The sequence below is a fragment of the Copadichromis virginalis genome, linkage group LG19, assembly GCF_057382275.1.
Source record: "Copadichromis virginalis isolate Kocher_CV1m ecotype Utaka linkage group LG19, C_Virginalis_male_GT1.1, whole genome shotgun sequence".
NCBI lineage: Eukaryota > Metazoa > Chordata > Actinopteri > Cichliformes > Cichlidae > Copadichromis > Copadichromis virginalis.
The window spans coordinates 35,001,814-35,028,321 of record NC_140636.1 but is presented as its reverse complement, the minus strand read 5'-3'; the positions used below and the strand labels follow the sequence as shown (position 1 = coordinate 35,028,321).

The window sequence follows — 26,508 nt, the reverse complement described above, 5'->3', positions numbered from 1 at the left end:
TAGGGATATTTAAAATACTGTTTTATTTACACATGTAAAAGAAACTTGTTATTACAAATAGAACATATTTGTATGTGAGCGAACAATTCGTTTCTCAACAAGAATCTCAAAATGCAGTGAATATCTGTCAGAGAAGGATGATTACTAAAATATTCACTCTCTAAAATTGCAATGGCTGAATGAATAACAAAACTACAATCCCCATCATCACTTGTCTGTTTCAGAATTTCAGTTTTAACACAAGATAAAATCATTTGTCCTTTTTTGCATTTTGTCACAGACACAAACATATCAGCCTCAGTATTAACACCCCAACATGAATTTAAGTCCAGGTTTGACTAGTTCATGTACACTGAACTGCTGCCATCTAGTGGCAGACATACAGAGTAATGCTTCTTTTCTTCTTTTTTTCAGGAGGGCTTAGTGGAAATGACAAACCTGGTATTAAAGACTCCTGCGATACTTGGATGCCAATAACCAGGAGAAGGCCATGGAAGGAGAAAACATGAACTCCACAGTAAATACCAGCACGATGGATATCCACCTGGTCACCCACAGTCTCTGGGAGGTGATCACCATTGCAACTGTCTCGGCTATAGTCAGCCTCATTACCATTGTGGGGAATGTTCTAGTAATGGTCTCCTTTAAAGTCAACAGCCAGCTGAAGACAGTGAACAATTACTACCTGCTGAGTCTGGCAGCTGCAGATCTCATCATAGGTGTTTTCTCCATGAATCTATACACCTCTTACATACTGATGGGTTACTGGGCCTTGGGAAACCTCGCCTGTGACTTGTGGTTGGCATTGGACTACGTAGCTAGCAATGCCTCAGTCATGAACCTGCTGGTGATCAGTTTTGACAGATATTTCTCCATCACCAGGCCTCTAACTTACAGGGCCAAACGGACTCCTAAACGAGCTGGGATCATGATAGGTTTAGCGTGGCTAGTGTCACTTGTTCTGTGGGCCCCGCCTATTCTCTGCTGGCAGTACTTTGTTGGAAAGAGGACTGTACCCGAGAGGCAATGCCAAATCCAGTTTTTCTCTGAGCCTGTAATTACTTTTGGGACAGCTATTGCAGCCTTTTACGTCCCTGTATCTGTCATGACAATCCTCTACTGCAGAATCTACAAGGAGACAGAAAAGAGGACCAAAGATCTTGCAGAGCTTCAAGGGATTAACTGTTCTACAGAGTCTGGGGTGGCTCAGCCTCAGAAAACCATCATCAGATCTTGTTTTAGCTGTAAACTAAGTTCAGCATCACAAGACAGGAACCAGGCCTCGTGGTCCTCCTCCACCAGGAGCAACGCGGTCAAATCAGCGGCCACCACCAGCGATGAGTGGTCCAAAGCTGGTCAGCTGACCACCTTTAACAGCTACGCCTCCTCTGAGGACGAGGACAGGCCAGTGTCTCCAGGAGGCTTCCAGACCTCTTTTGGGAACCAGGCTTGCAAAGCCACCAAGAGTGGAGTATGCAGCGAGAGCGAGCAGCTCAGCAGCTACGATGAAGAGAGTTTCTTTCAGACGCCACCCAAAAGCAACTCCCAGAAGAGCAGCAAGTGTGTGTCCTACAAGTTTAAACCAGTGACCAAGGAAAGTCACACGGAGCACCAAAGCAGAAACGGAGACACGAAAATCACGTCGCCAACATTCTCCTCGGCCGAGTCCATGAGCGTTCCGTCCACCTCCACCATGTCCAAGCCCATAGACACAACGCTGAAGAGCCAGATCACCAAGAGAAAAAGGATGGTGCTGATCAAGGAAAGAAAGGCAGCTCAAACTCTCAGCGCCATCCTGCTGGCCTTCATCTTAACATGGACTCCTTATAACATCATGGTGCTGATTTCTACCTTCTGCTCTCAATGCATCCCCGTCTCCCTCTGGCACCTGGGCTACTGGCTGTGCTACGTCAACAGCACCGTCAATCCCATGTGCTACGCCCTTTGCAACAAGACCTTCCAAAAGACCTTCCGCATGCTCTTACTCTGCCAGTGGAAAAAGAAAAGGATTGAAGAGAAACTATACTGGTATGGACAAAACCCTGTGGTCAGCTCTAAAATGACATGAAGAAGTTGTGAGACAGTGGCTGTAAATCACATGTTTGCACCAATAACTTTGGCTTTATGAACTTGTGCATACGTATTAGGTGATATCAAAAGATATCCAGAGCCTAGTACATCTTATAGTGCTGCTCATTAATCAGTAGGTTTGCTATAGTGTATGGTAATTGCTGCTGGAAGAATATTACTGTATGTAGGGTCAAAAATATACAAAACAAACCAGTATTTTTCTCCAAGTTGAAGCACATTTACGCCATTGATTTACACAGCAGCACACTTTGATATATGGAGACCATCGTGAAGTTGCTCCAGTCTAAAAAGTCAAGCTGATGCACTCATACCCAAAATGTCACAAGACACACAGAGCTCTTTAATTCTTAAAGTATTGTGCTTGTACTGATGAGGTGTATTTCCAAATGGCTGTCGTTGTTTTTATTTAAAAGGGCTAATATGCTTCATCGTGATGTCGGACTCTTGCTCGTTAAGTCAAGACACTTACTTGATGTTCATGAAAGCCTTTTGATGTGTGCCACTGTAATTTGTCCAATGAATAAATGTGTAGAGAGTCAGCTTCATTGTTTTGTCATCACTTGCTATGATTTTCATGTCGTGCGAAATCCCAGTGCAAAATACGGTTATAGGAATCATGCGTAAAAGGCATTAATGGATCACTTGAGTTTACCGATTGGGAATAACTAACTTGTTAATAATGTCAGTGTTTACATTGGAAGTTTTGTGGAGGATTTAACAGCTCACACTGTTTATGAATTCTCTTTATTACATTTTATTCTCAGGATATTTTCGTTTTCATTAAGCATTGAACTACAGTATGTTTTACTGTGGCTAAATCAATATCACTGTATTTCTGGCAAACTTGTAATGTACTGTGGAAAATATGTTGGTGCGCTGCTCCTTTGTGTACCCACTGAATGGAAGATGCCTTGCACAGGCTATTTTTTTTTTATTATCTGTCATAAGCTATAATGCCATGAAACACTTCTTGGTAACTGTGATAAACCAGGAGTCTGCACTTGCAATTTTCAGAAAGAAAAAAACAAAACTAAAAAACATGCTTTGCTTCAAGTATACTGACTTGGTGTGTGATGGAAACAAAGCTAGAGCTAAATCTGTACTGCGACTTTTTACTGTATTTCAAGTTTGTGATGCGTTTTTGTTTCTTTTCAGTATTTTGTGATCATGTCCATGCATTTTTGAATAAAATGTGGCCAATAGAAGGTCCAGTAGTCACTACAAGAAAATCCCTGATATCACCCATTGTTGTGTTTAATGACAAAAACTCAAATCTGGCACAAATCCTGGGAATGACGTCCTTATAGCTCATCCTTCTTGCAGTCTCCACTCTGAATCAGTTTCACTGTGTCAGAAGGTCTCACCATCATCCATGCATACTTGCACAGCCGCTCCTTGTTGCAGTCTTTTTGCCAGTAGATGACATTTCTGCGATTCAGATTGGCGCCGGCGCAGGCGTCGTACCACCAGCCTCCTCCCGGCACCCCTTGAAACTCCAGTTTGGCACAGTTCTGGAAGTAGTTATCATTGTCTCTGTCTTTAGTGGTGAATTTCTGGTTGTCATGGAGATAGTTCTCTGTATCCAGCGTCAGAGCGTCTACGGTCGTTCCCTCAAACAACCCCAGTCTCAGTCTATAAGCTGATGCTTCATCCTCCACCAGGAATGGATCATACTCTCCCATCTTTGTGACAGCATCTTGGTCCACAAGTTTTATTCCTAGTTTATAGCGTGCAGGCCCACGGGTAAGCTGATGAAGGTAGTCATTCCCAAGCCAATGATCTCCAGTGATAAAACCAAAGCCTTTCTTATATTCAGCCCAAGTGCAATCAAAATTCACACTGCTATTCACAGTAATGTGCTGCACCACGGTCCAGCCTCCCTCCTGCATGGCACAGTAGGCCACAATGGGGGAGTCCCCTGGTTGGATCAGGTACACTCCGTCTCTGGCCCGGCCTGAAGAGGCCATCAGCATTTCATAGCAGTCTCTGGGCAGCACTGTTGAGCAATTAAACATCAGTCATATCAATCAGGGCAATCAGAATTACTTTATGGCTAAGAATTAGGCAGGTTTATCATATACATCACACATCGAGTCTATTACTCCATTACCAGCTTTTTTGATAATTACCACATATTTGTTTTGTCTTCATTTAGTACAAAAAGGTTTAACGTGTGAAAATGACAGTTATTTCACAAAGTTTATGTACTGATCCTCGACTCAGTGGAGTAGCTTTCTAAATTCTGTAATATTATCGTGATTGAAATGTGAAATTTAAATAACTTAAACAAATTACAAGCTGCTAGTAGGTGAGCTTTTCAGCTGCACATTCGTTTTGAAGTCTTCAAAAGGAGACGCAGAAGCTTTGTTTGCTTTTCCCAGTTTTTACACCAAGCTAACTAGCTTGCTAACATTAGCGTCTAGCTTAGAGAAACAGAACCGCCCCCCAACTGTTTTTCAAATTGCCAAACAACTTCTTTAAACCCAATCCATGCACAATTTGGTTATGTCTAATTTAAGGACCCCTCAGGTGTTCAGTGAATAGTTGCGGTCTGGTACAAACAATGCAGGTCAGGAATTGTAGTGATGTCTGAAAATTTGCTTACCTTGTATTACTTTCCACCCAAGGCATGATTAGATTTAAACACAAGTGCTAAAAGTCTATAAAAAATCCAGTACTTTATGAAAATGATCATTTTATTTATTTGAGGGACAAAATATCAGATCTTCTACTTTTGGAATCTGGTTTATTGTGCAGCTGTTGTGCAGCAATAAATAGCTTTAAATAAATTTACACATGGCCCAGATGGACTACAACATGTCCAAACCATCCTACTCCTTCAATTGTGCCTTGGAAAACATTTTTATGATGTCATGTTTCTTTTCTTCAAAGATAATCTTTCTAATATTACCAACAACCTTACGTGAACAGAAAGCTGTAGACAGGCAGAAATGTTGCTTTGAGAGAGCCGTGGCTTTCTGCTTGCAGCACTTGCAATGCACACTGCTCTTGTTCACTGTTCTCCTGATAATTTTCTTAAGAACATTGATATTAACCAATGTGAGAGAGGCCTTTACTTACAAATCACAATCTTGGAATAAAGTCTGCTGATCTGCTTTACATGGACAGGGTAACAATTCTGTCCAACATTTCTGAATGTGAAAGGACTGTCTGTCTGATCACATTCAAAAAATATGTTTCTGTACAAAATAATTTCTCAATGTTTCCCAGGTAAGCACAATAAAACATTGCTTTTCTAAAAGTTTTCTAATAGATTGCCTTTTAACAATGCACAAATAACCTCAGAGGACCTAATGCTTATCATCAGTGAGTCAATAAGCGATTTGGATCTAGAGGTTGGAATTAAACTCACATCCACAAGAGTAATCTTCACAGATAATCACAGATATGAATGTATTCAGCGTTTAGAAAAAATCAAATGATTTTCCAGACTAGTGTTTTGAAAATTCTCCCAAATCATGTTCAGCTTTTGTCCAAATCCACAACTGAAACAGACAGGAAAGAAAAGTCAAACAGGAAGTGAAAGCCTGCATAAATAAATACCTCTCATTCCACGGTTCAGGACCAATTTATGCTCATCTGGTGAAAGGAGATTTAGGTTTTCAGCTTGGAGATGCTCCATGTCAAGTCCAGTCACACTAAGCAGCAGCAAAACCACTGCTGGCGACAGGCATCTCAAATACTTCATCCTTTACTTTTTCTGTGATCAAACCAACAGCATTTTTTTAGTGATATGAGCTGATGTAACAAATACAAAACTCTATCCATCCATCTATTTTCCTCCGCGTATCCAGGCCGGGTCTCAGGGGCAGCAGCCTAAGCAGACAACCCCAGACCTCCCTCTCCCCGGCCACCTCCTAATACAAAACTGTGCTGAAGAAATATAAAATCAAAGCGCTTACATTAAGTAGAGCCACCTGTGTCCTGAAACACAGTGTAGAAATGTGTTGTCTGTACCAGAACCGTCTCCCACTCTGTATTTGTCTCCTCTGATCGAATGACAAGCAGCAGAAACACAAACACAATGGCCGACAGCTGAGTTCGGATTGAGAGACTGAATTGCAGTGCCCGTGCCTAGCTAGAGTTGGACTTTATCCTCAGGTTCACCTTAAAATGATAGACACCAGTCCTCGACTTATCTGTGCAAAGTGAGATAAAACCCACATTTAAACACATATCTCTGCCTTACTTAAATCACTTCAACTGTGAATGAGGTTTAAAGTCCAGCTGAGACTGAACTCTAAAGGTTCAGCCTTTGCTCATTTCACTCCTCCTCCTATTGAGTGTTTTTGTGAGTTAATTGGAGTGTGAAAGCCCCTGATCTCAACTGGTGTTTGCCCTCTGCTTCAACACAAGCCTATTATCTTGATTTATATCTAACAAGCGTTGTGTTCTGCTACAGTACTTAACATTGGTGATTCTGTAACCTCCTGTATCATTAGTAGTTTAGACCCTTGTTATTTGTTGGACACTGGGATATGTATGAGAAAAAAAAACTGCCCCATAGGACTTGTATATATCCAGAAGTATTAGAGTAGTACACAGAGTACGGTTTCATTTTTGAGTTAGCACGCTGCACAGAACTGAAGCATGTTCATTGCATTTTACACATAGAATTGATTAAATGACCTCTTTTTAAATTCTGATCTCTTTTATTTCTTTATGTCATGTAACATCCATCAGTCTTTCCTCCCCATGTGAATTCTGCTGATTGTTTTTGCCTTCAAATTTTACCCATTTCAGAAGCATAAACACTAAAGAGCCAGAAACATCTGGTTCTTTAGTGTTAGTTGACCTTTTTCAAAGAGTGTTGCTTGTAATCTGACAGTTTAGTTCAAGAGTAGGGGAGACCGGGGATAGTTGTAACGTGGGTCAGTTGTAACACTTCCAATTTCTCCAATCAGGGCTAAGTTTCAAATGATGTGATTAATCCTGTGCATGCCCAACTCAGTTGTGCTATCACATGTGAAAAATCAGCACATTTTGTCAAACACAAACAATTTAACACGAAAAAAAGTAATTTGTATGCCAAAAAGCAAGTTTTTCTACTTTATTTCAATTTCTAATAGCATTATCTGCTTTGCAGTTAAACTCATCAAACTTAAATTATGTTATTTGTATGTCTATGGGGATATATTCTGTGTAAGTCTTTAGTGCTAATGTTTTAGCCGTTGGCTGTAATGTTAGCTAGTTCATGGCTATAGGAGTCTGGGTCAGTTGTAACAGCAACAGTCTGGGTTAGTTGTAACAATAATGCAGATGTTACCACACTATTACTTTAACTTATATTAAACAAGTTGGGGCAACGACATCAGCAGAGAGAGGTTCACTGGTCGCATTTGTATATGCGGTTAATGCCATTGGCAACACAATTCCTCCATTGTTTGTGTTCCCACACATACACATTCTCACACTGTGTCAGAGATGGACCAGTAGGAAGTACTGGTAGTGGAAATAAATCAGGATGGGTGCAAGAAACAGATTTCCTCATCTTTCTGAAGCACTCTGCAAACCACACCAAGGTAAGCCAGGATAAAAAGTAATGGAATTGCGATGCTGGTGAACAACTACATTTTTTCAGCTTCATTGTTATGTTCAAAATTGGTGCAAGAGTTGTGGGTTATAATGCCCACTGGACCAATGAGGCCAAACTCAAGGAAGACCAACCAAAATTAATGAAATATTCAGTTGCAGAAAATTCCATAATTTGTCTTTTTTGGGGGGTTGGAATATGTTCAAAAGTTAGATTTCTGCATTCTGTCACACACACACATAACTACATAAATGGCTCTAAGTGCATTCATGTGTTGAATAAACAAAGATTACATGTTAATGTTTTGTTAGTACCCTTATTTCATTGTGTTACATTTCACCCCAGGATATGTTACAACTAACCCAGACTATGGGGTTAATTGTAACATTTCACTCTTTGTGTTTGAGACCATACCATGCAATGGGTAATTGTGCTGCAGAGAAAATAGCTGCACTATTTAATAGCCGAGACATGTAAATACTTTGCATTACATTTTGAATCCACTACCTTAAAAGAGCTCCAATTTACAGACAGAAATGTCAAAAATGTTACAACTATCCCCGGTCTCCCCTAGTTCAACTTAAGGTAAAGACAGTCATATACAGTTTTACGGAAGATGCAATTGTTGTTTTTGCAGCCATAAAACAGAAATATTAGTGGCATCCCTTTTTAGTGTTTTTGTAACATATCATTATAATATCAATCACAAATGACAAAAAAGTGTTAATCATTAATGAAGCAGTTAAAAGGACAAAAATCTTACAGTCATCACAATATCTGCGTTGTGAAAATAAGTGGATAATTATTTACAAAATACTACTTTGCTACTTAAGAGAGAAATTATCGGCCTTGTCACACCATTGCTGTTGTAGACATTGCTCAATTCTTTAGTTGCTTAAGCTGCTCTGCAAATACATCCAGCCCACACTAAGAGCCAGTCAGTGCAAACGTCAGCAGCTACTATGAATAACACTTTCAAAACTAAGGAGACTGTTCATGCGCCCTGAGGCGAATAAAATTGAATTGAACTGTTAACGGAGAACGATGCGTTCAGGATCTTCACTGCTGACATGTGAGTTTAGACAGGAAGGAATCGATGACCTAAGGGGCAAAAAGATGTACATAAAATGCAAAAACATAAACACACACATATATACACATATAACTAACAGTGTTAAATTCTGCATGTTTACCTTTGCCATGTCTCCTGCAGGTCCTGGAACAGACTTCAAAAAGGGTTCCTGCTGCCACAATTCCCATAACTGCTGATTAAAAACTTGAAAGTTTCTGCAACAAAGGAATAAATCATACAACTCTGGCAAATTAATGTCAAAAGATTGTGCTTTTTTTTTTTAATTAAAAATAAATATATTAAACTTACTCATCCAGCAGAGAGTTTGTTGAGCCACTGAAGCCACTATCTTTTAGATCCTCCCACCAGTTTTTTAAAACTGAATTTACCCACTTTAGGCCAACAGTAAGATGCCTATAAAAGAAAATACAAAAAATAATTATCCTGCTGCTAAACACAATGTTATTGTACATGTGTAAAGTGTTTTATTCAGCAGGATTACTCACGCTTCATATGGACTGCTGAGGACTTTGCCAACTAAAGGAAAGAGGTCGACACAACAGCCGATGGTTATCTTTGAAGAATCCTCATCAATGCTGCAGGGAAAATATAAAAATTATTGTAGTAACACTATAATCTCAGTGTTACTAGGATATTTGCAAAACTCAGTGCTCACCATTTGCTTATGAGCGGGAGAAAGTCAACAAACACACCAGTATCTTGGATACTGTACAAAAAATATGATGTAATCAAACTTTGGAAATACTAGCAAACAAGCATTGGCGCATGTTTGAAAGCAGCCGCACGGCGCACACCTCAGAAAGTATGTCAGCAGCTCTCCAACATTTCTCTGCCACAACGTTAAAGCCACTTTGAGTCTTAGATTTCTTCCAAAAAGCACGTCAGTCAGCGTGTTGTGATCCCTCGTGAGCTGGAAAACATAGTCAGCTTTAAGTAGTTTCAGCTGCGTGTTTGCAAGAAAAGTAATTCATAAAACAATGCAAACGTCTTACTGACCTCAGTCAGTACACAGTAGTCAGCCTCTTCACAACCAGTTCTATCAGTTCCTTGGTTGTTATTGATATTATTGACATGAAATGGGAAATCCCAGGGGTCCATACTGAAAATATCCTGCTGTGTGCCCTGCAAGACTTTTGTTTCATTTTCCTTGTTTGGAGCATCACAAGTTCTCCCAGACCCAAGCTGCTTTCTTCGAGCCACAGTCAGATGATGAGTCTTCCTTTTACATGACACTACCCGCTTCACTCTGCCTGGGTTGTTCCCAGAGCGGCTAACCGGGTATCTGGATGGGGTAAAATTCCAAATATAGCTTTTAATCAAAAACAAATGGCTGTAAAAAAATGCAAAACAGGCAGGAAATACCTCTTTTTGTTGCACTCTTCATTTGCAGCATCATCCGCCTGAATTTAAAAAGACAAAACATGGCGATGCACAAACACAGCTAGAGGCATAAAAAGCACCAGGAACCAGAAATAGATTTGTGCAACATAATGACCAACCCAGCTCACCTGTTTTGTGTTTCTCCCTTTAGGATAGCTCACTTTGTACTGTGCTGCATCATGATGCAAGCGATCCTCAACATTTTGGCTCTCTGCATCTTCAGTGTTGGGGTCCATTATATCTAAAAAGAAAGGATATATGAATGAGTTAACAAATTTATAAACACGACAAAATACATACATACCTCACTGAACCTTAGAGCCTTTGCCTGAAAATCATCTAAGATCAACTTAATGTATTATTTATATAATTTTTGCTCATTTCCTAACTTTTACCATTTTTGTAAGACAAGATAAAAACTTTTAAGGCGATTAAAAAATGCATATCACAGGATTTTAGAGGTTAACAGTGTATGAATCTTGTGTTTCTGGCCATAAATGGCTACACATTGTGGACAGTGTAAACATTATCTTGTCCCCACAACATACGGGCTACACATGTCCAAATACACCGTTTACCACTGCAAACAAAGTAAGATAGTAATAATACATTTTTCCCAGTAAATCAATCATTAATTCTTCATCTAATATTCTGTTTATAACGCGACACGCTGAAAAACAACATCTCCCACAATCCACTCGGCCATTGTTATCGTTCTGCACATGACGTGGTCAGGAAGCGCTCTCCAGCCAAAACAGCTGGTTGAGTTTAGCTTAGCTGTAACTTTTTATTTTTCTGAATATATGTAATTTATTCAGAACAGAAGTCGTTTGCGCTTTTGGAGACGATCATTCACTGCCTTTAGCTTAACTGTAAGTGTTGTACAGAGGCATGAATTTCTTTGTTTCCTATTGCACTTAATGCAAAGTATTAGCTTTGAATTATCGCTAACAAGTAATTAAGCCAGGTAGCTAACAGTCAGGTAGCTAACAGCTAACCAGACAAAAAGAAAGAAGCTTTTTAATTGTGTTCCAACCAGCGGTCGAGGAAATACATGTGAAAATAAATGCGTCACAGCATTTAAAGTGAAATAAATAAACAAACCTGTAAGCGTTCACAGTAAATATGATGTACTCACTTTGCTTCTCCAAACAGAGATATGACAGTTAAACACTTTGATTCTTTTTACGCAACTAGCCGGCGGTACCGCCCATCATTGGAGAATAAAGCAGCCTATTCATCATTCAGCTGTTGGACTGTGCACCCTCTATCGGCTATTGACACAGTGTTGGTGCACGTTTCACAACCAAAACACACAGCTAAGAGAATCGTCAATGATCAGCCTAACTGACAATTAATGTAACTGATAGATCAGATCAGCTGGTATAGTAGATTTTGACTCAATTAAAAAGCACGATTTTGTCTTCATGGGCTGTGACACTGATAGTGTCTTTGTTCTGGTAAGTCCAGCATAGCAGCTGCTTGCCTTTGCATTTAATTGATCTGAGGCAAGCCATAGCATGTGAGCTTACCTCTTCTGTCTTTCACTGCAGTACTGCACAATGAAAAGCAACATCACATGCTTTTATTGTCACATCATCTATTTCTAAACTTGTTGCTGACTCTGCTGTTTTGGTTCTGCAGTTTCATGGGCTGAATGGAGGTTAACTGATTTGGACATACTCAACAGAGACCAAAACACAGTATGTGACTTTGTTTATCCTAACTACTCAGCATGTGTAAACCTCCCCTGAGGTCATGTCATTTACTGGAAGGCTTTAAATATCGTCAATATTTCCAAATGTTTTTATACTAGTGCCTTTAGAGTCATGTGATTTTTGTTATGAGAAGTCGGAGATCATGTGATTCAAGTGTGTGTGTGTGTGTGTGTGTGTGTGTGTGTGTGTGGCTTCTTTAATCAGACGTTTGTTCCCTGAGGTCCAGCATTAAAATGTCGCCTGTTCACGCTGCCTGTGCTTTGCTATTTGCTGCACCCCTGCTGGTGCTCAGTGTTCCTCCTATTTGGACCCAGCCAGAACAGGTGCACCTCTCCTATGGAGGTAAGTGTTTGACCTTTTCCACCTGACACATGTGGGATACAGTTTTTCCCCTTGGTCAAAGGAGCTTGCAAAGAAAAGCGTCTGGACTTCTTTAAGTTGCTTGAAGACGTTTCACCTCTCATCCGAGAAGCTTCTTCAGTTCTAAGGTCAAATGGTGGGGACCCACACCCAGTTTCACACCTTGGCTCAGGCGATTAGAGGATCATCAGGGGGTCCTTTTGTCCCTCTTTGGGGGGAAACTCCCACTAGGTTTAAATCTGGGACTCTCCACCATTTGACCTTAGAAGAAGCTTCTCGGATGAAACGTCTTCAAGCAACTTAAAGAAGTCCAGACGCTTTTCTTTGCAAGCTCCTTTGACTACGATGACCTGGATGACTGAGAACCTTCACAGACATATTTTTCCCCTTTGAAATACACACAAGTATCCAGGTCACTTGCAGATTTACAGATGTTTTGTACAAATTGCTCAATATTCTGTTAACTGACTACATCTGACTTTTTTTCAGGCAGGTTCACAGAAATATTCCCTGACTGTATTTTTTGTCATGTAGGTTGAGGACACCGTTTAATTACCTAAACTTCCAAACCTGTATCTAATGCAGCATAAAGACCCTTTTGTTCTTTTCTTATGAAGGTGAAACATGTGGTACTCATTATTGAACTGATGTCTTTATGCAAGTACCTGGCCAACTCAAGTCTGCCTTTATAATGCTTCATCTTGCCAGCAGCAAGATCAAAAGTTCCACTCTTGTAAAGTCAGCTTTTTCACATCAGCATCTTTTGGCTTTAATAAATGCACCAGTAAGTGTATCCAATGTTCCTGTCAGACAAATCTGCATCACATTTCAAATAAATGGACTTTTCTTCTTCAGGAATGCCAGGCACTATGGTAGTGACCTGGACAACCTTCAATGAGACAGAGAGCAAGGTGGAGTATAGCCTTCTGGGGGCTCGGCTCTTTGAGATGAGCGCCATAGGACACGCGACTCTGTTTGTTGACTCGGGAACGGAAAAGAGGAAGATGTTCATTCACAGGGTCACACTCAGAGGCCTCAAACCGGCAGCTTCGTATGGTGGGTGGAGTTTTTATATAGCTGACATTAGGGTGGCTGTATCTGTAGGTCCTTTATTAATTAGATGGTTGGTGGTTTGATCCCTAGCTGCTCCAGTGAGTATGCCTAAAATACTGAAACCCACCTTGGTGTGTGAAGGTTAGATAGAAAGCACTTAGGTAGAAAAAATGCTTGAATGAGGGATGTTATATAAAGCTTTACTTTAAGTACTCATGTAGAGTAGAAGAGCACTCTATACAAACGAATCTATTCTCCATTTAGCTTTTGGCTCTCACACCATCTCATGGATCACTTAACTGTGAAACTTTTTTCCTACATTTTTTTCCAGTCTACCACTGTGGCAGTGAAGAAGGCTGGAGCGACGTGTTCTTCTTCACTGCTCTTAATGACAGCACTACGTCCAGTCCCAGGTTTGCTTTTTATGGTGACCTCGGCAATGAGAACCCCCAGTCTCTGGCTCGACTGCAAAAGGAAACTCAGCTCGGAACGTACGATGTCATCTTACACATAGGTAACTTCTACCCTTCTAGATATTTTATCATTCATCATTGTAAAAGAGGCATTAAGTTATATAAACCGCAGCTTAAGGCATTAGTCATCCACAGCTTGTATTAACATAAATCAAATCAATTAAGCCAGCTGACATCCGACAGAGATATCTAATGAGGAGGCAATATATCATTGTGGTAATTACTGTAATTACCATAATAACACAGAGTCATCATTTGCACTTATTTGCTTTGAGCATTATGGGATGGATTCTGGTCACTAGCCTGCTATTCATCACTTCACTGATTAAACTGCAGAGTGTAGGTTTTTGTTGTGAACCTAGTTTTGATTCACTGGATCGCCAGCTTTTATAATCTCTCCATTTTTAATAATAGGAAATAATGTTTCTTACCTTTTTATTTCTCCTCAATGTAAACACTAAGTGAACTACCTCTCCCGCTGGTTCAAGAAGGCACAGCAGTACAATTTGCAACACAACTTGCTGAGGGGGTTAATAATATATTAGTTCTTAAATATAGACATCTGAGTGATCTTAATGCTGTGAAGTCATAATGTATGAATAATGGGTGAAGCACTGCATTTAGTTATTTTGTACCAGTCAAATGTCATTCATAGATTTTGTGTTTGTGTAATATTGGTAATATTAAAAGTGGGGAAAAAAACCTTTACCTCACATTTTGCAATATTTCGCTAGATATTCTATTTGGTACAGTGACATCAAATATCAATATTTTGTTAAATAATTCACGAACAAGAACGCTCATGTCATGCACCACCAACCTGAGAAAATGTTACATTAAACTGGTTCAATCAAAAAACCATCCTCCTAATTCAGAGCAAGCTAATGGCTCAGAAACAAAAACACAAGTATCAATTTTTGTGAAAAAAAATCACGAAAGAAAAAAGGAAAATGCATGAAAATCATCAAATAATAATCAACCAATCCTTGAAATCTAGTTCCTCCAATAAAAAACAGTAAAGTGTAAACTTTACTGTTTTAAACATATTGGCCTTTAAGTTGACATTTCTTGTTCTTGAGTTAAAAAGAGTCAGGATTTCTAAGGATCATCTGAAGTTTAAAGTGAAAGAGAGCAGCTGTTGACAAATGGCGCTTTATCACAAGCAGTTACACAAAGTTAGAGATCAGCAGATTTATGTACATCTCTGCTTCAAATACCAGTTTACATTTTTCAAGTGTGATGACTGATGGCTTAAAATGGTTTATTTATACTTTTACAATAATTCTGTCATCGCTGGACATGTTTGCTGTTGTTCAACATCTAAATCACCAAACTGTCGAAGCAGTTCTTGTAAAGACTGGTGCAGCGATCGTGTCTGTGCCGGGAATAAGAAAATAGAGAGAAACTGTTTAATTTAGTTTCCCATAATAACAGAAAGCAAGGAAAAGCAAGATGATGTAATCCCCCGTGAAACTATAAACTGTCATTTATACATTTTGGGGTTTTGATGATAGGCACAGTCAGACTAGTTGTCTCCCAGTTTCTAGCTGCGTTGTGGTTTTAGCTTCATTATGTTTAGCTTCTTTATATCTAACACTAGAAACGAAACAGCAAAATGCCAAAACTACGTAAGAGTTCAGCTCTCTTGAAATAAATTCTGACAATATAAATCTAGTGAAGCTGATTAGATGGTACTGCTTGGGGAAACTTAATCTGCACATCTTGTTTTTACATTATGCTGGCAAAGAGTGAAATCATGTAAAAGATTCTAATCTATAGATTTTATGTGCTTGTTTTACAGGAGACTTTGCCTATGACATGCATGAGGTAATTTACCCTTCTATCTTTCCAGTCTTGTGAAATGTGATCAAACCTGCACCTAGTTTCAATTAAGGTCACTGACAGCAAAGTTCTTATACTCTTAAAATCACTCTGATATATCCCTGATTCCAATAAGACAGAAGAGATAAGCCACTTTACCTTTCTCTACTGCACACCACTGTTTGTCCTCAGGGCATGTGAGAGCTTTCAGCTGTGGTTGGGACATTAGCATTGCTGTGAAACGCCTTAAGCCCGCAGTGAAAGATGAGAGTACGGATTGTGTCGCCCAAGTATTTCATGAATAAAAGTGGTGCTACTCAAAACCACAGATCTTAAGTCCCAATAACATATTGGCTCATATGAAATCCTCACAGCTGTCACCTTTCATATTAGAGGACATAACCTTGTCTCGGATGCTAATATCATTTTCCCTTAAATAACTTTGCGCGTTATTAATGCTGTTTTTTAATAGGGAGAGAATGTAAAATGCAATCATCAGGCTGCTGCAAAAATTAATAACCATAATTCATCTGAGCTGTGTTCTCAGCTGGAATGTGCAGGCACCACCTGCGGCTTCGCTGATATTATAAATAGAAAAACAGAGAGAGAATTTAGCCTGAAAGGTCGTTAATGGCTGTGGCAGGTAAAAGCCATCAGAGGAGAAATGAACCGCGGTGTGCTTTTAAAGCACCGCAGACAGTATTGGGATATTTAAGACGAACTCTTCAAGTTCCATTGAGGTTTATTTGGTAGCCTGTGCTACGTTCCTGAAGCATTCTGGAAAATGGACTGAATGTGCAAAAATGAACACTGTCTTAACAGGAAGTTCTTTGACATCATGTTTAATGGCTCAATGACACTGTGTGATTCCAGGATAATGCCAGGATTGGAGACGAGTTCATGAGGCAGATCGAGTCCATAGCTGCCTACGTGCCCTACATGACCTGTCCCGGCAACCATGAAGCTACATAGTAGGTGAAATTCAACTGAATCTCTCTGCTGTCTCTCTCATTCATACGATGCATCCATAGGTGGAAGTCAGGCACACGTTCATTACAAAAACACGTTCTTTCTCACACAGCATCTGTTTGTCTGCTGTCTGCCTTCAGCTCTGTTTTTCTTTTTCTTTATATTTGCACCACATTCTGCTCACAGAGCCAGGAGTGTAATTAATGGGTTTTGGACAGAAAAACAGCAGTGCATGCTATATCTCAAGGCTAGCCCCATCAGCTGCACTTTTTCTTCTGCAAAATAGAGAGCACACTCGGTTAGTCCTGAAAAGTCTTTACTGTACCGTTTGAACAGATGGGAGCTATTTTTGTCTCCGAAGTCTGGAGCAGCATTAGGAGCCACCAAGTTCTAAACAAGTCAACACTGTCCAAAACTAACATTAGTCTGACTGGGAATCATCAGCTTAATATCTGTTTTTGAGTTTCCAGAGATGGCCTGCGGTGGTGGGAACTGTCAGTATTTTCACTCACGGTTACCAAATGTGCTCTTTGCATCTGAGTGTGGGAACTTATCTGGATGAAAACACAAGACAAAGCCTTAGTTAAATGGTAAAATCTTAAAGTAAACTATTTCATAATTTTTCAAACAAAACCCTGAAACATTGCTTCTTCTAGCTTCTTAGATGTCAGGTTTTACAGCTTTCCCTGATTTTATCTATAACACTTTAGTAAATCACATATAATAAAGGCTTTTGTGCTGTTTTGGAGATACCAAGCAGTCTGAAGGAGTCAGCTTGGGTTAAAGAAACTGTGCAGTAAATAGTCAGTGAATGTTTTAGAGCAAAAGAGCCATATGTAATAAAATAATCTGCAGATTAATTGATGATAAAAAAAACCCCAGCTTACAGTGCGACTCTACATGCAATCATGTATGCATAGATATTATTCAGTGGGTTGCCCCCCATTAGCTTCATAATTACAACTCGACAATTCTCCCTTATAAAATAAAAAAACACATTATTACAATATGTCACTTACCTGTTTCAGTACATTAAATTACACATTTATTAGTTATAGTTAAAGTCAGACTTCTATAGACATTCATATGGTTTTTATCATGAGGATCAGCAGCGAATGGATCCCTGAATTCCAACAACATCTGCTGGAGTTAGAAACTTTCAGTGGTGTCTGATCCTGCACCATAATATTTACTTGCCGCTTCTATACGGGGACCGTTCTCACTCTCTTGGCTTTGCCATGTGTAATAGGACTACTGTCTGCCTCTTTATTAAGGAGCTGCTAACAGTAGTCTCTTTTTCTTGGCGCTGCATCCCGACATAAGAACCTGATATCAAAAACCAGCTCGGTGCATTACATAACCAGAAATGCAGCTCTCCCCCCCGCCCCCTCTTCTTCTATACCTAAATATGTGTTTCGTTCTGTGGTGTCGTTCAGAATCCAAGTATACCCAGCAGCTGGGCCCTGCTTTTCTTCCTCACTTTCTGTTGTGCTCCGTCTCACTGTACTTCTCTGTTACTCTCGCTTTCCAACCTCAAAACCTAATGAGTTAAAGGCGATTAAAACGGAGCCGACCACAAAGGTTTTCAGTCAGCATTCCAGCTGCATGAGAACAGCCGGTCCACGGAAGATGCTAAGGCCCCAGTCAAGGCTGTCTTTGTTCACCAAGATGAGCACGTGGTTCAGCAGACCAACGGTCATCATCTGAAACAATGATATGCTCCATGAATATTACAACTGGATCCTTTAAGTTGTCATACTGCCTGGATTTAGCCCATCAGATGATGAAAGGAAAGAGTTGACGAGCAGGGAAAATCTTACTGGGCCAGTTGAAGCAGACGGGTTGTTCTGAATTTGACATCCAGATTTCTATCTCAGTGTTAATTTAAAAAACCCACACATTTAGCTGGAAAGATGACAATCTGACTTAGAATGACTCACATTTTTTGCTGAACTCCTATACAGATCAATGACACAAATGAACGCTTGTCATGTCTGTGCTAAATTACATTTCCACTGCTGAACTACAGACTTGATAGCTTGTTTTTGATTTAGTTTCAGCCAGTGAATACATTTCCTGTATGTCTAAAAATCCAGTGATTCAAAACTAAACAAAACGGAACAAAAAACCTTTTTCTGTGTTCCCAGATCCTTAAAATGCCTGCTGATACCATTTTTAGCCACAAGATGGGAGTATGAACTTATAAGATAAGATAAGATAACCTTTATTAGTCCCACACGTGGGAAATTTGTTTTGTCACAGCAGGAAGTGGACAGTGCAAAAGTTATGAGGCAAAAATTAGAATACAATAAGAATAAATACAGTACACAGCTGTACAGAATAGAATAAAATAAAATACTATATACAGTAGAATAAAATAGAATAAAAATATACAATAAGATAAAAATAGAATACGAATGCTATATACAACTGAGTAAAAATACAACGATGACAGAAAAGATTATTGCACTTAGTATTATTGCACATGTGTGGATGTGTGTGCTTGTTCAGTTAAAGTCTTTATTATGGAGTCTGACAGCAGTGGGGAGGAAAGACCTGCGAAATCTCTCCGTCCCACACCGTGGGTGCCGCAGTCTCCCACTGAAGGAGCTGCTCAGTGCTGTCACAGTCTGCTGCATGGGGTGGGAGATGTTGTCCATCAGGGATGACAGCTTAGCCGCCGTTCTCCTGTCACTCACCACCTCCACTGGGTCCAGAGGGCATCCTAGAACAGAGCTGGCCCTTCGGATCACCCTGTTCAGTCTCTTCCTGTCCCCAGCAGAGATGCTGCCGCCCCAGCAGACCACGCCATAAAAGATAGCACCACACCATATATTATATATATTATATTAGGACTCTTCCTTATTCACCACAGTGATCACATTTGGCTGTGAAATTTCAATCACAACAGATTTGTTTGGGATAAAGAGCTCATCCTTATGCTTTTACGTTAGGGTGAATGACTTAAGTAAAGATTTTTTTGTATTATCTATACTAAAAGATGAAAAAATGTCCTTCATATAATAACTTTGAAATAAAGTTCGTACCTATAGCTATTTTTAACATTTTAAAGGTGCCATCTGTAGGATCAGCCTGCCATTGTGCACATGAAATGATGTTGAAACAAGCGGCTCACAAACTGACCTTTGCTGGGTTATCATGCTGACCATTTAAACCTGACCTCGGTGCCCACCCAAACTACAGGTGACATTACTTTAAGACTTATTCAGCATTAGTTAAGAGCTCTGTGATCCTCCTTTTGGGTCCTGAATCCTGGCCTTTAACCTCTGACCCTGCTGCTCTCAAGTTACCCCTAACTCAACATTACCCCTAGCCCTACATTAAACTTGTCAATTCAGGGATCTGCTACCCTACTCTGGCTGCTGCCGAGGAAATTGCCTCTTTTTCCCACCTCCCCTACGTAAGATAAGAAAATAATTGTTCCCATCACCTTGCTTAGTTAATGGCCTGTTGAGAAGACTGGCTCCTGCCTTCTAAATTAAAAACTGTGAAAAGAGTCTGACAGATTGGAGTCTGGGAGAGCTTCCCATGAAATATTTTTTTTAATTTTTACTCTTTTGCGTTGTAAAATTTGGAGATGCTGGTTTGATAGTGTTTTAGCATCTCTCGAGTTTCCAATTAGTATGTGTCTGTTTCATGTAGTGCAATGAGCAGCGATGGACTGATCACTTTAAGTGTCCGGCTATATCTAGATCAATAAAAACCGCCATGACTCGGTGGTGAAACCACTGCAGGACTACCTCAAAACTGGATTCCTCTGATGACTGCTGGATGTAAAATTACAGTCTTCTTTTAAAACGATGTCATGGTTTTAAGAGAGGTATATTTAGAGACATGTTCTTGATTGACAGCTGTGGCACTCTCGGTCATGGTGGCTCCTACTCGCTTATCCCATGTCCGGCTCCACCCAAGCTCCCTCATGTTGACCAGAGTTTGATTATCTGGCTCCACTTGCTGACCATGATTTTAAGCCTCAGACTATTCCATCACTAAGCTATAGGTTGATGTCACAGAGGCTACTTTGCGTTTCTGCCCAGCCTTTAATTTAGAGAGGGATCCTCTGATAGCTTGCATGTAGCAGTGTTTATAGTTCCTTTAAATATCTATGACCTTCCAGGAGGTCTTAGAGGTTGATGGTTGTTTTCAACCGATGAGGTATAACGCCAAGTCTTCTGCCAGGTTTAGATGACAAATGAAAAAGCACATAAATCAAAAGAACTGCACCAAATGCAGGGGCTTTTTTTCCACGAACAGCTGGTTTATTGTATTTCAGAGAAAGCTTGGAATTATCTTAAATCTATTCTGAATGGATTGCAGTTTTTCCAGGCGCTGGTATAATCATCTCAAACTGTGAGAAAGCAGCAGTTTGAGGTGCTAAGTGCTGCTTCTCATTTATTCAAGGAATGTAGAGTGCACGATCAGTCCATCTCATTGCGTTTCTCGCTATATTGTTTGTTCACAGCAACTTCTCCAACTACAGGAATCGCTTCAGCATGCCAGGCCAGACCGAGAGCCTGTGGTACAGGTAAGGGAGCTGCTTTAACAGCAATCAATTAATGCACCGAAGCAGGTGAACGAATACGAAAGCATGTCATTGCAAGCCCTGCACACACCACTCGTGATGAGTAATTCATTGTTTTCTAACAGCGGGCCCATGTGAAGTGTCATGTTAAGTGTGTCAAACGTCCTGCTGTATTTCAGTAAGCATTAATGAGTCAGCAGAGGAGTATAGAGCTCTCTTAGTATAGCTTACTTCTCCTATCTCACACACTGAGACTACACAAAGGAGCTATACATCTGACAGGTGTGACTCATCGCCCACCACAGGCCTCCTTCTGTCAGACAGTAAGATAATACAGTACATTGCTACACCACAGGCCAGCTGCCCACTCTCTGGGCAGGGCTGCTGGCTGAGAGCCTTCCACTCATGTGCACAGTTAGGAGGCAAAGAGAAACTCCATCCAGGCAACTGACTGCAACTGGAAACTGTTCATAACATTAAGCACACATGTACAGTGGCACTCTTCCATTAACCCTACAGCACGGACATGTAAGCACTCACAGTACAGTGCGGCCTTTTAAAGAGCAGTTTAGTCTATTTTATAACAACATGTGAGTGACGCAACGTCGTCTGGATCTCGGAGTATTTTTCACACTTTGCGGTTTAAAGTGAGACCTGCTCTTGCTTATCAGATGACTTTTAACACGCTTCCTCTCCTGGGTCAGTGCCGTGTATTATTTTAACAATGTCTCCGCAGCTGGAACCTGGGCTCAGCGCACATAATCTCCATTTCCACCGAGGTTTACTTCTATCTTGACTTTGGCCAGGACCTCCTCTTCAAGCAGTACGACTGGCTGGAGAAAGACCTGGAGGTTAATGACCACAACAATTCCATCTGTCCACTGTGGCTAAGTCCTTTCTTTTGTTCCCACACTTGCTTTGACCTCTTTTTTTCTCATTTTAAGACCAAGGTCATTTTATATCATTATAATATTCAGAATTCTCATTTCAGTGAAAGTAAGAGCATGTTGCTGAATTTGTTTCCCTGTTTTAACGTGGCACATGTGTGGCTCCACTTTTGTTTCATCTAGGAGGCCAACAAGCCCGAGAACAGAGCAGTGCGTCCTTGGATCATAACCATGGGGCACCGGCCCATGTACTGCTCTGATGATGACCAGGATGACTGTACTAAGTTTGAATCCTATGTATGTAAGAGTGTTGTCTGTTAATTTACTTACATTGCTACAGTGAGAAATGGTTTATATTATATAATAATTTTTCACAATTAATTGTGTAGGGCACTTATTAACCTTCCTGCCTTCTTGGGACCTTTTTGTGCCACTGCTATGTGTTAAATGGCTGCCATTTCCACTGTGTTCAGTGGAATATAACCAAACTTGCCACAGGATAGTTTTTACCTGTCAATGTTAATATTCCAGTGTGAATTCCTTAAATCAGCCTAAAATGGCTGAGCAGCAGAAATCCCCACACCCATCACCCTGGGGACCATTTTCTGCCCATTGACTTCCATTATAAACGCTATTTTTCAACCCCAAATTATCATCATATGATTTTATTTTTTCTTCTTTTCTTGGATGTCAATGAAGACTCAGGGTCTTGAAGTTTTAATTTTTAAATTGCAAAAAAAATGCAAAAAAAATAATGGCAGGTCAAAATGTATGTTGGTGCCAATCTTTGGTCCATCTAAAGGCCTACTTATAATGACAATCACATATTACTTCAACTGGTTTTTTGTGGAAATATTTAGTTTCGTTTTTTGGGGCTTATAACACAGGGCGCTCATGTAATAACACTGGGATTTGAAGGGTTAAAACAACGAAAATATAATTAAAACTTTACATGAATATTTCAGGGAGAAGTAGTTTTACAAGGTTGGCTAATTTAAAGTGGAATAAAATATGGATATATGGTCTTTTTATGGCGTGGCTGAGAATGGTCCCTAGGGTGATGGGTGTGAGTTTTTTAAAGGATGGCAGGAGGGTTAATGTAACTCCCAGGCTGATGTTTTTATTGTTGGACTAGAGTAGCTTTGGATGATTTACAATCCCCACAGATAATACAGTGTGTGAAAGAAGATGTTTTAACTCCTTCGCTCCCCCTTTGAAGATTTTTTCTGATTGGTTGTCCTTTGCAAATACAAGATTGAACAAAACAGAAGTTGGGCAAGCCCGACTTGTGTTCCTCATATGACAATATTAAACATTCAGATTAATCTGAAGGCTGAGCTTTGGTTCACATAAGCTGGGCTCATTATTTAAACCTTTGACTATGTCTAAAATTTTATAGAAAAACGATCGAAAACATGTACAGACAGGCTGAATGTCTAGCTTAGTAAAGGGTGATAGTGCCACCCATACCAGTGCCTTGTGGGGTATGAGTGTGGTGTTGTTTAGCTAAATTCCAGACTCTTTACTAGTACTATTCTGTATTACCATATCGGTAATTCACTCTATAGGTGTGATGTAATTTTACTACTGCAAACGTCATGTTGTCATTACCTTAAAATACCGTGAGCCTTGGCTTTAAAGAAGCTGCTGTTAATTGGGAGCTGTGTTCCCGGTTATGTAAACAGCAGCATGTTTGTGTTGTTAAACATTTTAATTTTATCACATAATGTTATTTGCAGGATTTATTTTCACAGCCTTGCTTTACACTTAAATTGCCCCTGCTAGGAGACATGACAAGCATGTTGCAGACTGGCCAGTCCACAGAACCCATAAGCAGCACGGCGTGCTGGCATAATCACTGTAATTTGGAGCAAATAGTTTCCACCGGGGCTTGCTTCTCTCAACACTTGGCATTGTTGAGAGTGAGGCAGGCACAGGTAATGGATGCCTGCCAGATAGTGTTTCACCCAGCAGGTAGTGGTTTGGATGTTAATGTCAATTCATATTGTCATTATACCTCTCTCACCTATGTCTCAGGTCCGTCTGGGAAGGAATGACACAAAACCACCGGCTCCAGGTCTTGAGGATCTATTTTACCGTTATGGTATGCTACCTAGTCTGTGTGCTGCTAATGGGTGTTTAATATTGCAAATTTGCACACTTAGACTAATGTCCTAACAGCAGAGCAAACCAAACACCAGGCCTTCTGTCTGGCTGAAATGCTAACAGCCTGTTTTCAAATCGCTGTCAGGTTTTGTTTCTCTGATCGTAAGGTTTTGTTGTTTGTTGAGAAATCTGCAAATTAAATAGGCACAGGTTCTGAGGAACTTTCAGTTGCACCACTGAGCTGTTTGTGTATGCTTCTCATCTATGAAAGGGTTTTTTTTTTCCCCCCACAGGAGTGGATGTGGAGTTGTGGGCACATGAGCACACGTATGAGAGGCTGTGGCCTGTGTATGGTGATAAGGTCAGCTGGTGCATTCTTACTTCACCCCATCCTTCATCCTTGCATTCCCCTGTTGTAAACTAGTGTTCCAAACTTATTGTGCTTTGCTCCTTGAAGGTATTCAATGGCAGCAGAGAACAGCCTTACGTGAACCCCAAAGCTCCAGTCCACATTATCACAGGCTCTGCTGTGAGTAGTTTCACGTCACTGTGTCACTGTTAACATTTTTGTGTGCAGGTCAGTGCGCAAAGTGACAGTGAAATCAACAGAAATGCCGTTATGTATGGTAAACAGCTCTGTCTGTGCAGCAGCTGGTCTGCTACATGAGTTTAGTACCATCTGTTGGTCTGGTTAACTCTTTTCTGATGTGGTGGTGAACAGTGCAGAGTACACTTTGTCATCCAACCACAGAGGGATTAGTCATTGGGATATTAAAATGCAGACAGACTCACACCGAGGCACAGCCGCAGTTGTAAATGTCAGAGTCTGAGGAAGGCATGTGGCTCCTATCTTAAAGGCTCTGTGTAATTCCTGGTTAATCTTCTGCAGGGCTGCAGAGAGAAGACTGACAAGTTCAATCCAAACCCCAAAGAGTGGAGTGCTTTCCGCAGCAGAGACTACGGCTACAGCCGTATGCAGGTGGTCAATGGAACCCACCTGTACTTGGAGCAGGTGTCTGATGACCAGGTGAGCACACGAGGAAGAATGTGTGAGTGCGATTCATTTTACGACCAAGGAATATTGCTCGGATGATGACAAAGACTTTTCTGTGTGTTCCAGAATGGGAAGGTGATTGACAGCATATGGGTGGTGAAAGAAAAACATGGCTTCTCTGCCCGGGTATGAAGACTGTCTTTCTTAAAGCAAATGCACTTTGAGCCCAAAACAAGTACTTTTTGCCTCCAAACCAATTATGCAGTGATCATAAAACTTATTCCTGCTCATTTGATTTCACTGAGCCTTGTGCAATTTTAAAAACACCTACCGTATTTTTTGGACTATAAGGCACACTTAAAATCCTTTAAATTTCTCAAAAATTGACAGTGCACCTCATAATCCGGTGCGCCTTATGTATGAATTCTGGTTGTGCTTACTGACTTTGAACCGATTTTATATGGTACACGGTGCTCAAAAATCTGTCAAAAAACGTTTTAGTACGATTTTGGTAAGCTACGAAGCCGCAACGCTTGATGGATTGTCGGAGCATTACGGCTACCATAGTCAGGAGCATTGTGGAGTAATCTGGGTCCAAAACTCCGTCTTCTTCAGGTCCCAAAGTCAAACGATCACTATGGCATTACTGAGAGTTGAAAACTGTCTAAATTCTTTCATCTTTAATAAAATGATCAGCGTTGCTGCTTTACCAGGTGTATCAATTAAGTTTAACATCCAGGCATCCATGAAAACAGAATCTATTAAATTTAACAGTTAGAAGTTAGCAGGAAGTTAGCTCGCTAGCTTCCACCTAAACATGATATTGCATGTTCTGACTGAGAGATTTCTGAGAAAATTAAAAGGTACAGCTCTGCTATCACTTCCAGCATAAATGAAGACAGGAAACTAAACAGCAGTGACTTTTGTAGGGTTACTGAAGCTGGGCTAGCTGGTATATATTGATGTGCTACGTGATTGCTAGCGACACAGCTATGTTAGCATAACAAACACAGTGAAGCTGGAGGATGAACGCCAACCTTTTTCCACTCGAAAGTTAATGTGAGGGTTCCTAATGGTTAGAGACAAATGCAATCGCATGGCAGGATGCTGTAAACGGACCAAACTTCAGTCAGGAGAACAACTGAGATAATCCATCCACAATATGAGGTTAGTCATTAATATACTGCAACAACATGGGAATAGAGCCGCTGCAAGAGAATTCAACATTAATGAATCAATGGTACAGAAGTGGAGGAAGCAAGAAGAATGAGTTCAGTAAAGTTTGACTTATCTGACTGGTTTGTTTTGCTTAATGCGCAAAATCCGGTGTGCCTTATGGTCTGAAAAATACGATAGTCTGATACTCTACTGTAAATTTGCTGTATATAATGTGACTGTAATTTACTGAAAGGTGTTCTGATTTTCTATGAACATTGGAATAAAAAAATGTCTTATGTTTGATTATA

The 26,508-nt window shown here is 40.3% G+C and overlaps 4 protein-coding genes across 7 annotated transcripts; 2 read left to right on the top strand and 2 right to left on the bottom strand.

Moving 5' to 3' along the window:
* On the bottom strand, positions 1–6,078 carry LOC146686678 (fibrinogen-like protein 1-like protein). Its single transcript, XM_085440755.1, has 3 exons — positions 6,015–6,078; positions 5,656–5,812; positions 1–4,087 (listed from the first exon to the last, which is right to left on the bottom strand). Exons 2-3 carry the CDS (start codon positions 5,798–5,800, stop codon positions 3,393–3,395), a joined length of 840 nt encoding a protein of 279 aa, XP_085296881.1. The 5' UTR covers positions 5,801–5,812; positions 6,015–6,078; the 3' UTR covers positions 1–3,392.
* chrm5a (cholinergic receptor, muscarinic 5a) lies at positions 475–2,631 on the top strand. Its single transcript, XM_085440749.1, has one exon. It carries the CDS (start codon positions 491–493, stop codon positions 2,066–2,068), a length of 1,578 nt encoding a protein of 525 aa, XP_085296875.1. The 5' UTR covers positions 475–490; the 3' UTR covers positions 2,069–2,631.
* On the bottom strand, positions 6,015–11,377 carry LOC146686677 (KATNB1-like protein 1). 2 transcript variants are annotated; one of them, XM_085440753.1, is made up of 10 exons: positions 11,257–11,357; positions 10,247–10,359; positions 10,101–10,138; positions 9,735–10,020; positions 9,533–9,648; positions 9,394–9,444; positions 9,224–9,313; positions 9,027–9,131; positions 8,839–8,932; positions 6,015–8,746 (listed from the first exon to the last, which is right to left on the bottom strand). In XM_085440753.1, the coding sequence occupies exons 2-10, from the start codon at positions 10,352–10,354 to the stop codon at positions 8,705–8,707; spliced, it is 930 nt and encodes a 309-aa protein (XP_085296879.1). In that variant the 5' UTR covers positions 10,355–10,359; positions 11,257–11,357; the 3' UTR covers positions 6,015–8,704. The 2 variants fall into 2 exon arrangements, with proteins under 2 accessions (XP_085296879.1, XP_085296880.1); XM_085440754.1 differs by lacking the exon at positions 9,394–9,444 and having other exon boundaries at positions 11,257–11,377.
* On the top strand, positions 10,846–26,508 carry acp7 (acid phosphatase 7, tartrate resistant (putative)). Of its 3 annotated transcripts, none has more exons than XM_085440750.1 (15): positions 10,846–10,990; positions 11,763–11,821; positions 12,041–12,178; positions 13,052–13,252; positions 13,581–13,763; positions 15,524–15,549; positions 16,417–16,514; positions 20,996–21,058; positions 21,792–21,906; positions 22,126–22,239; positions 23,980–24,046; positions 24,342–24,409; positions 24,506–24,577; positions 24,938–25,075; positions 25,169–26,508. In XM_085440750.1, the coding sequence occupies exons 3-15, from the start codon at positions 12,070–12,072 to the stop codon at positions 25,232–25,234; spliced, it is 1,320 nt and encodes a 439-aa protein (XP_085296876.1). In that variant the 5' UTR covers positions 10,846–10,990; positions 11,763–11,821; positions 12,041–12,069; the 3' UTR covers positions 25,235–26,508. The 3 variants fall into 3 exon arrangements, with proteins under 3 accessions (XP_085296876.1, XP_085296878.1, XP_085296877.1); XM_085440751.1 differs by lacking the exon at positions 10,846–10,990 and adding an exon at positions 11,426–11,578; XM_085440752.1 differs by lacking the exon at positions 11,763–11,821.

What these genes read in the sequence shown, in the direction of transcription:
- chrm5a (XM_085440749.1), top strand. Translation starts at nt 491, where the DNA reads ATGGAAGGAGAAAACATGAACTCCACAGTAAATACCAGCACGATGGAT.
- LOC146686678 (XM_085440755.1), bottom strand. Translation starts at nt 5,800, where the DNA reads ATGAAGTATTTGAGATGCCTGTCGCCAGCAGTGGTTTTGCTGCTGCTT. An exon ending in CCTGAACCGTGGAATGAGAG is followed by an intron (nt 4,088 to 5,655) that starts GTATTTATTTAT and finishes ATTGCTCAACAG; the next exon opens with TGCTGCCCAGAGACTGCTAT.
- LOC146686677 (XM_085440753.1), bottom strand. Translation starts at nt 10,354, where the DNA reads ATGGACCCCAACACTGAAGATGCAGAGAGCCAAAATGTTGAGGATCGC. An exon ending in CTCCCGCTCATAAGCAAATG is followed by an intron (nt 9,314 to 9,393) that starts GTGAGCACTGAG and finishes TTTTCCCTGCAG; the next exon opens with CATTGATGAGGATTCTTCAA. An exon ending in CTGCAGGAGACATGGCAAAG is followed by an intron (nt 8,747 to 8,838) that starts GTAAACATGCAG and finishes TTTGCCCCTTAG; the next exon opens with GTCATCGATTCCTTCCTGTC.
- acp7 (XM_085440752.1), top strand. Translation starts at nt 12,070, where the DNA reads ATGTCGCCTGTTCACGCTGCCTGTGCTTTGCTATTTGCTGCACCCCTG. An exon ending in GGATCTATTTTACCGTTATG is followed by an intron (nt 24,047 to 24,341) that starts GTATGCTACCTA and finishes TTCCCCCCACAG; the next exon opens with GAGTGGATGTGGAGTTGTGG. An exon ending in ACATTATCACAGGCTCTGCT is followed by an intron (nt 24,578 to 24,937) that starts GTGAGTAGTTTC and finishes AATCTTCTGCAG; the next exon opens with GGCTGCAGAGAGAAGACTGA.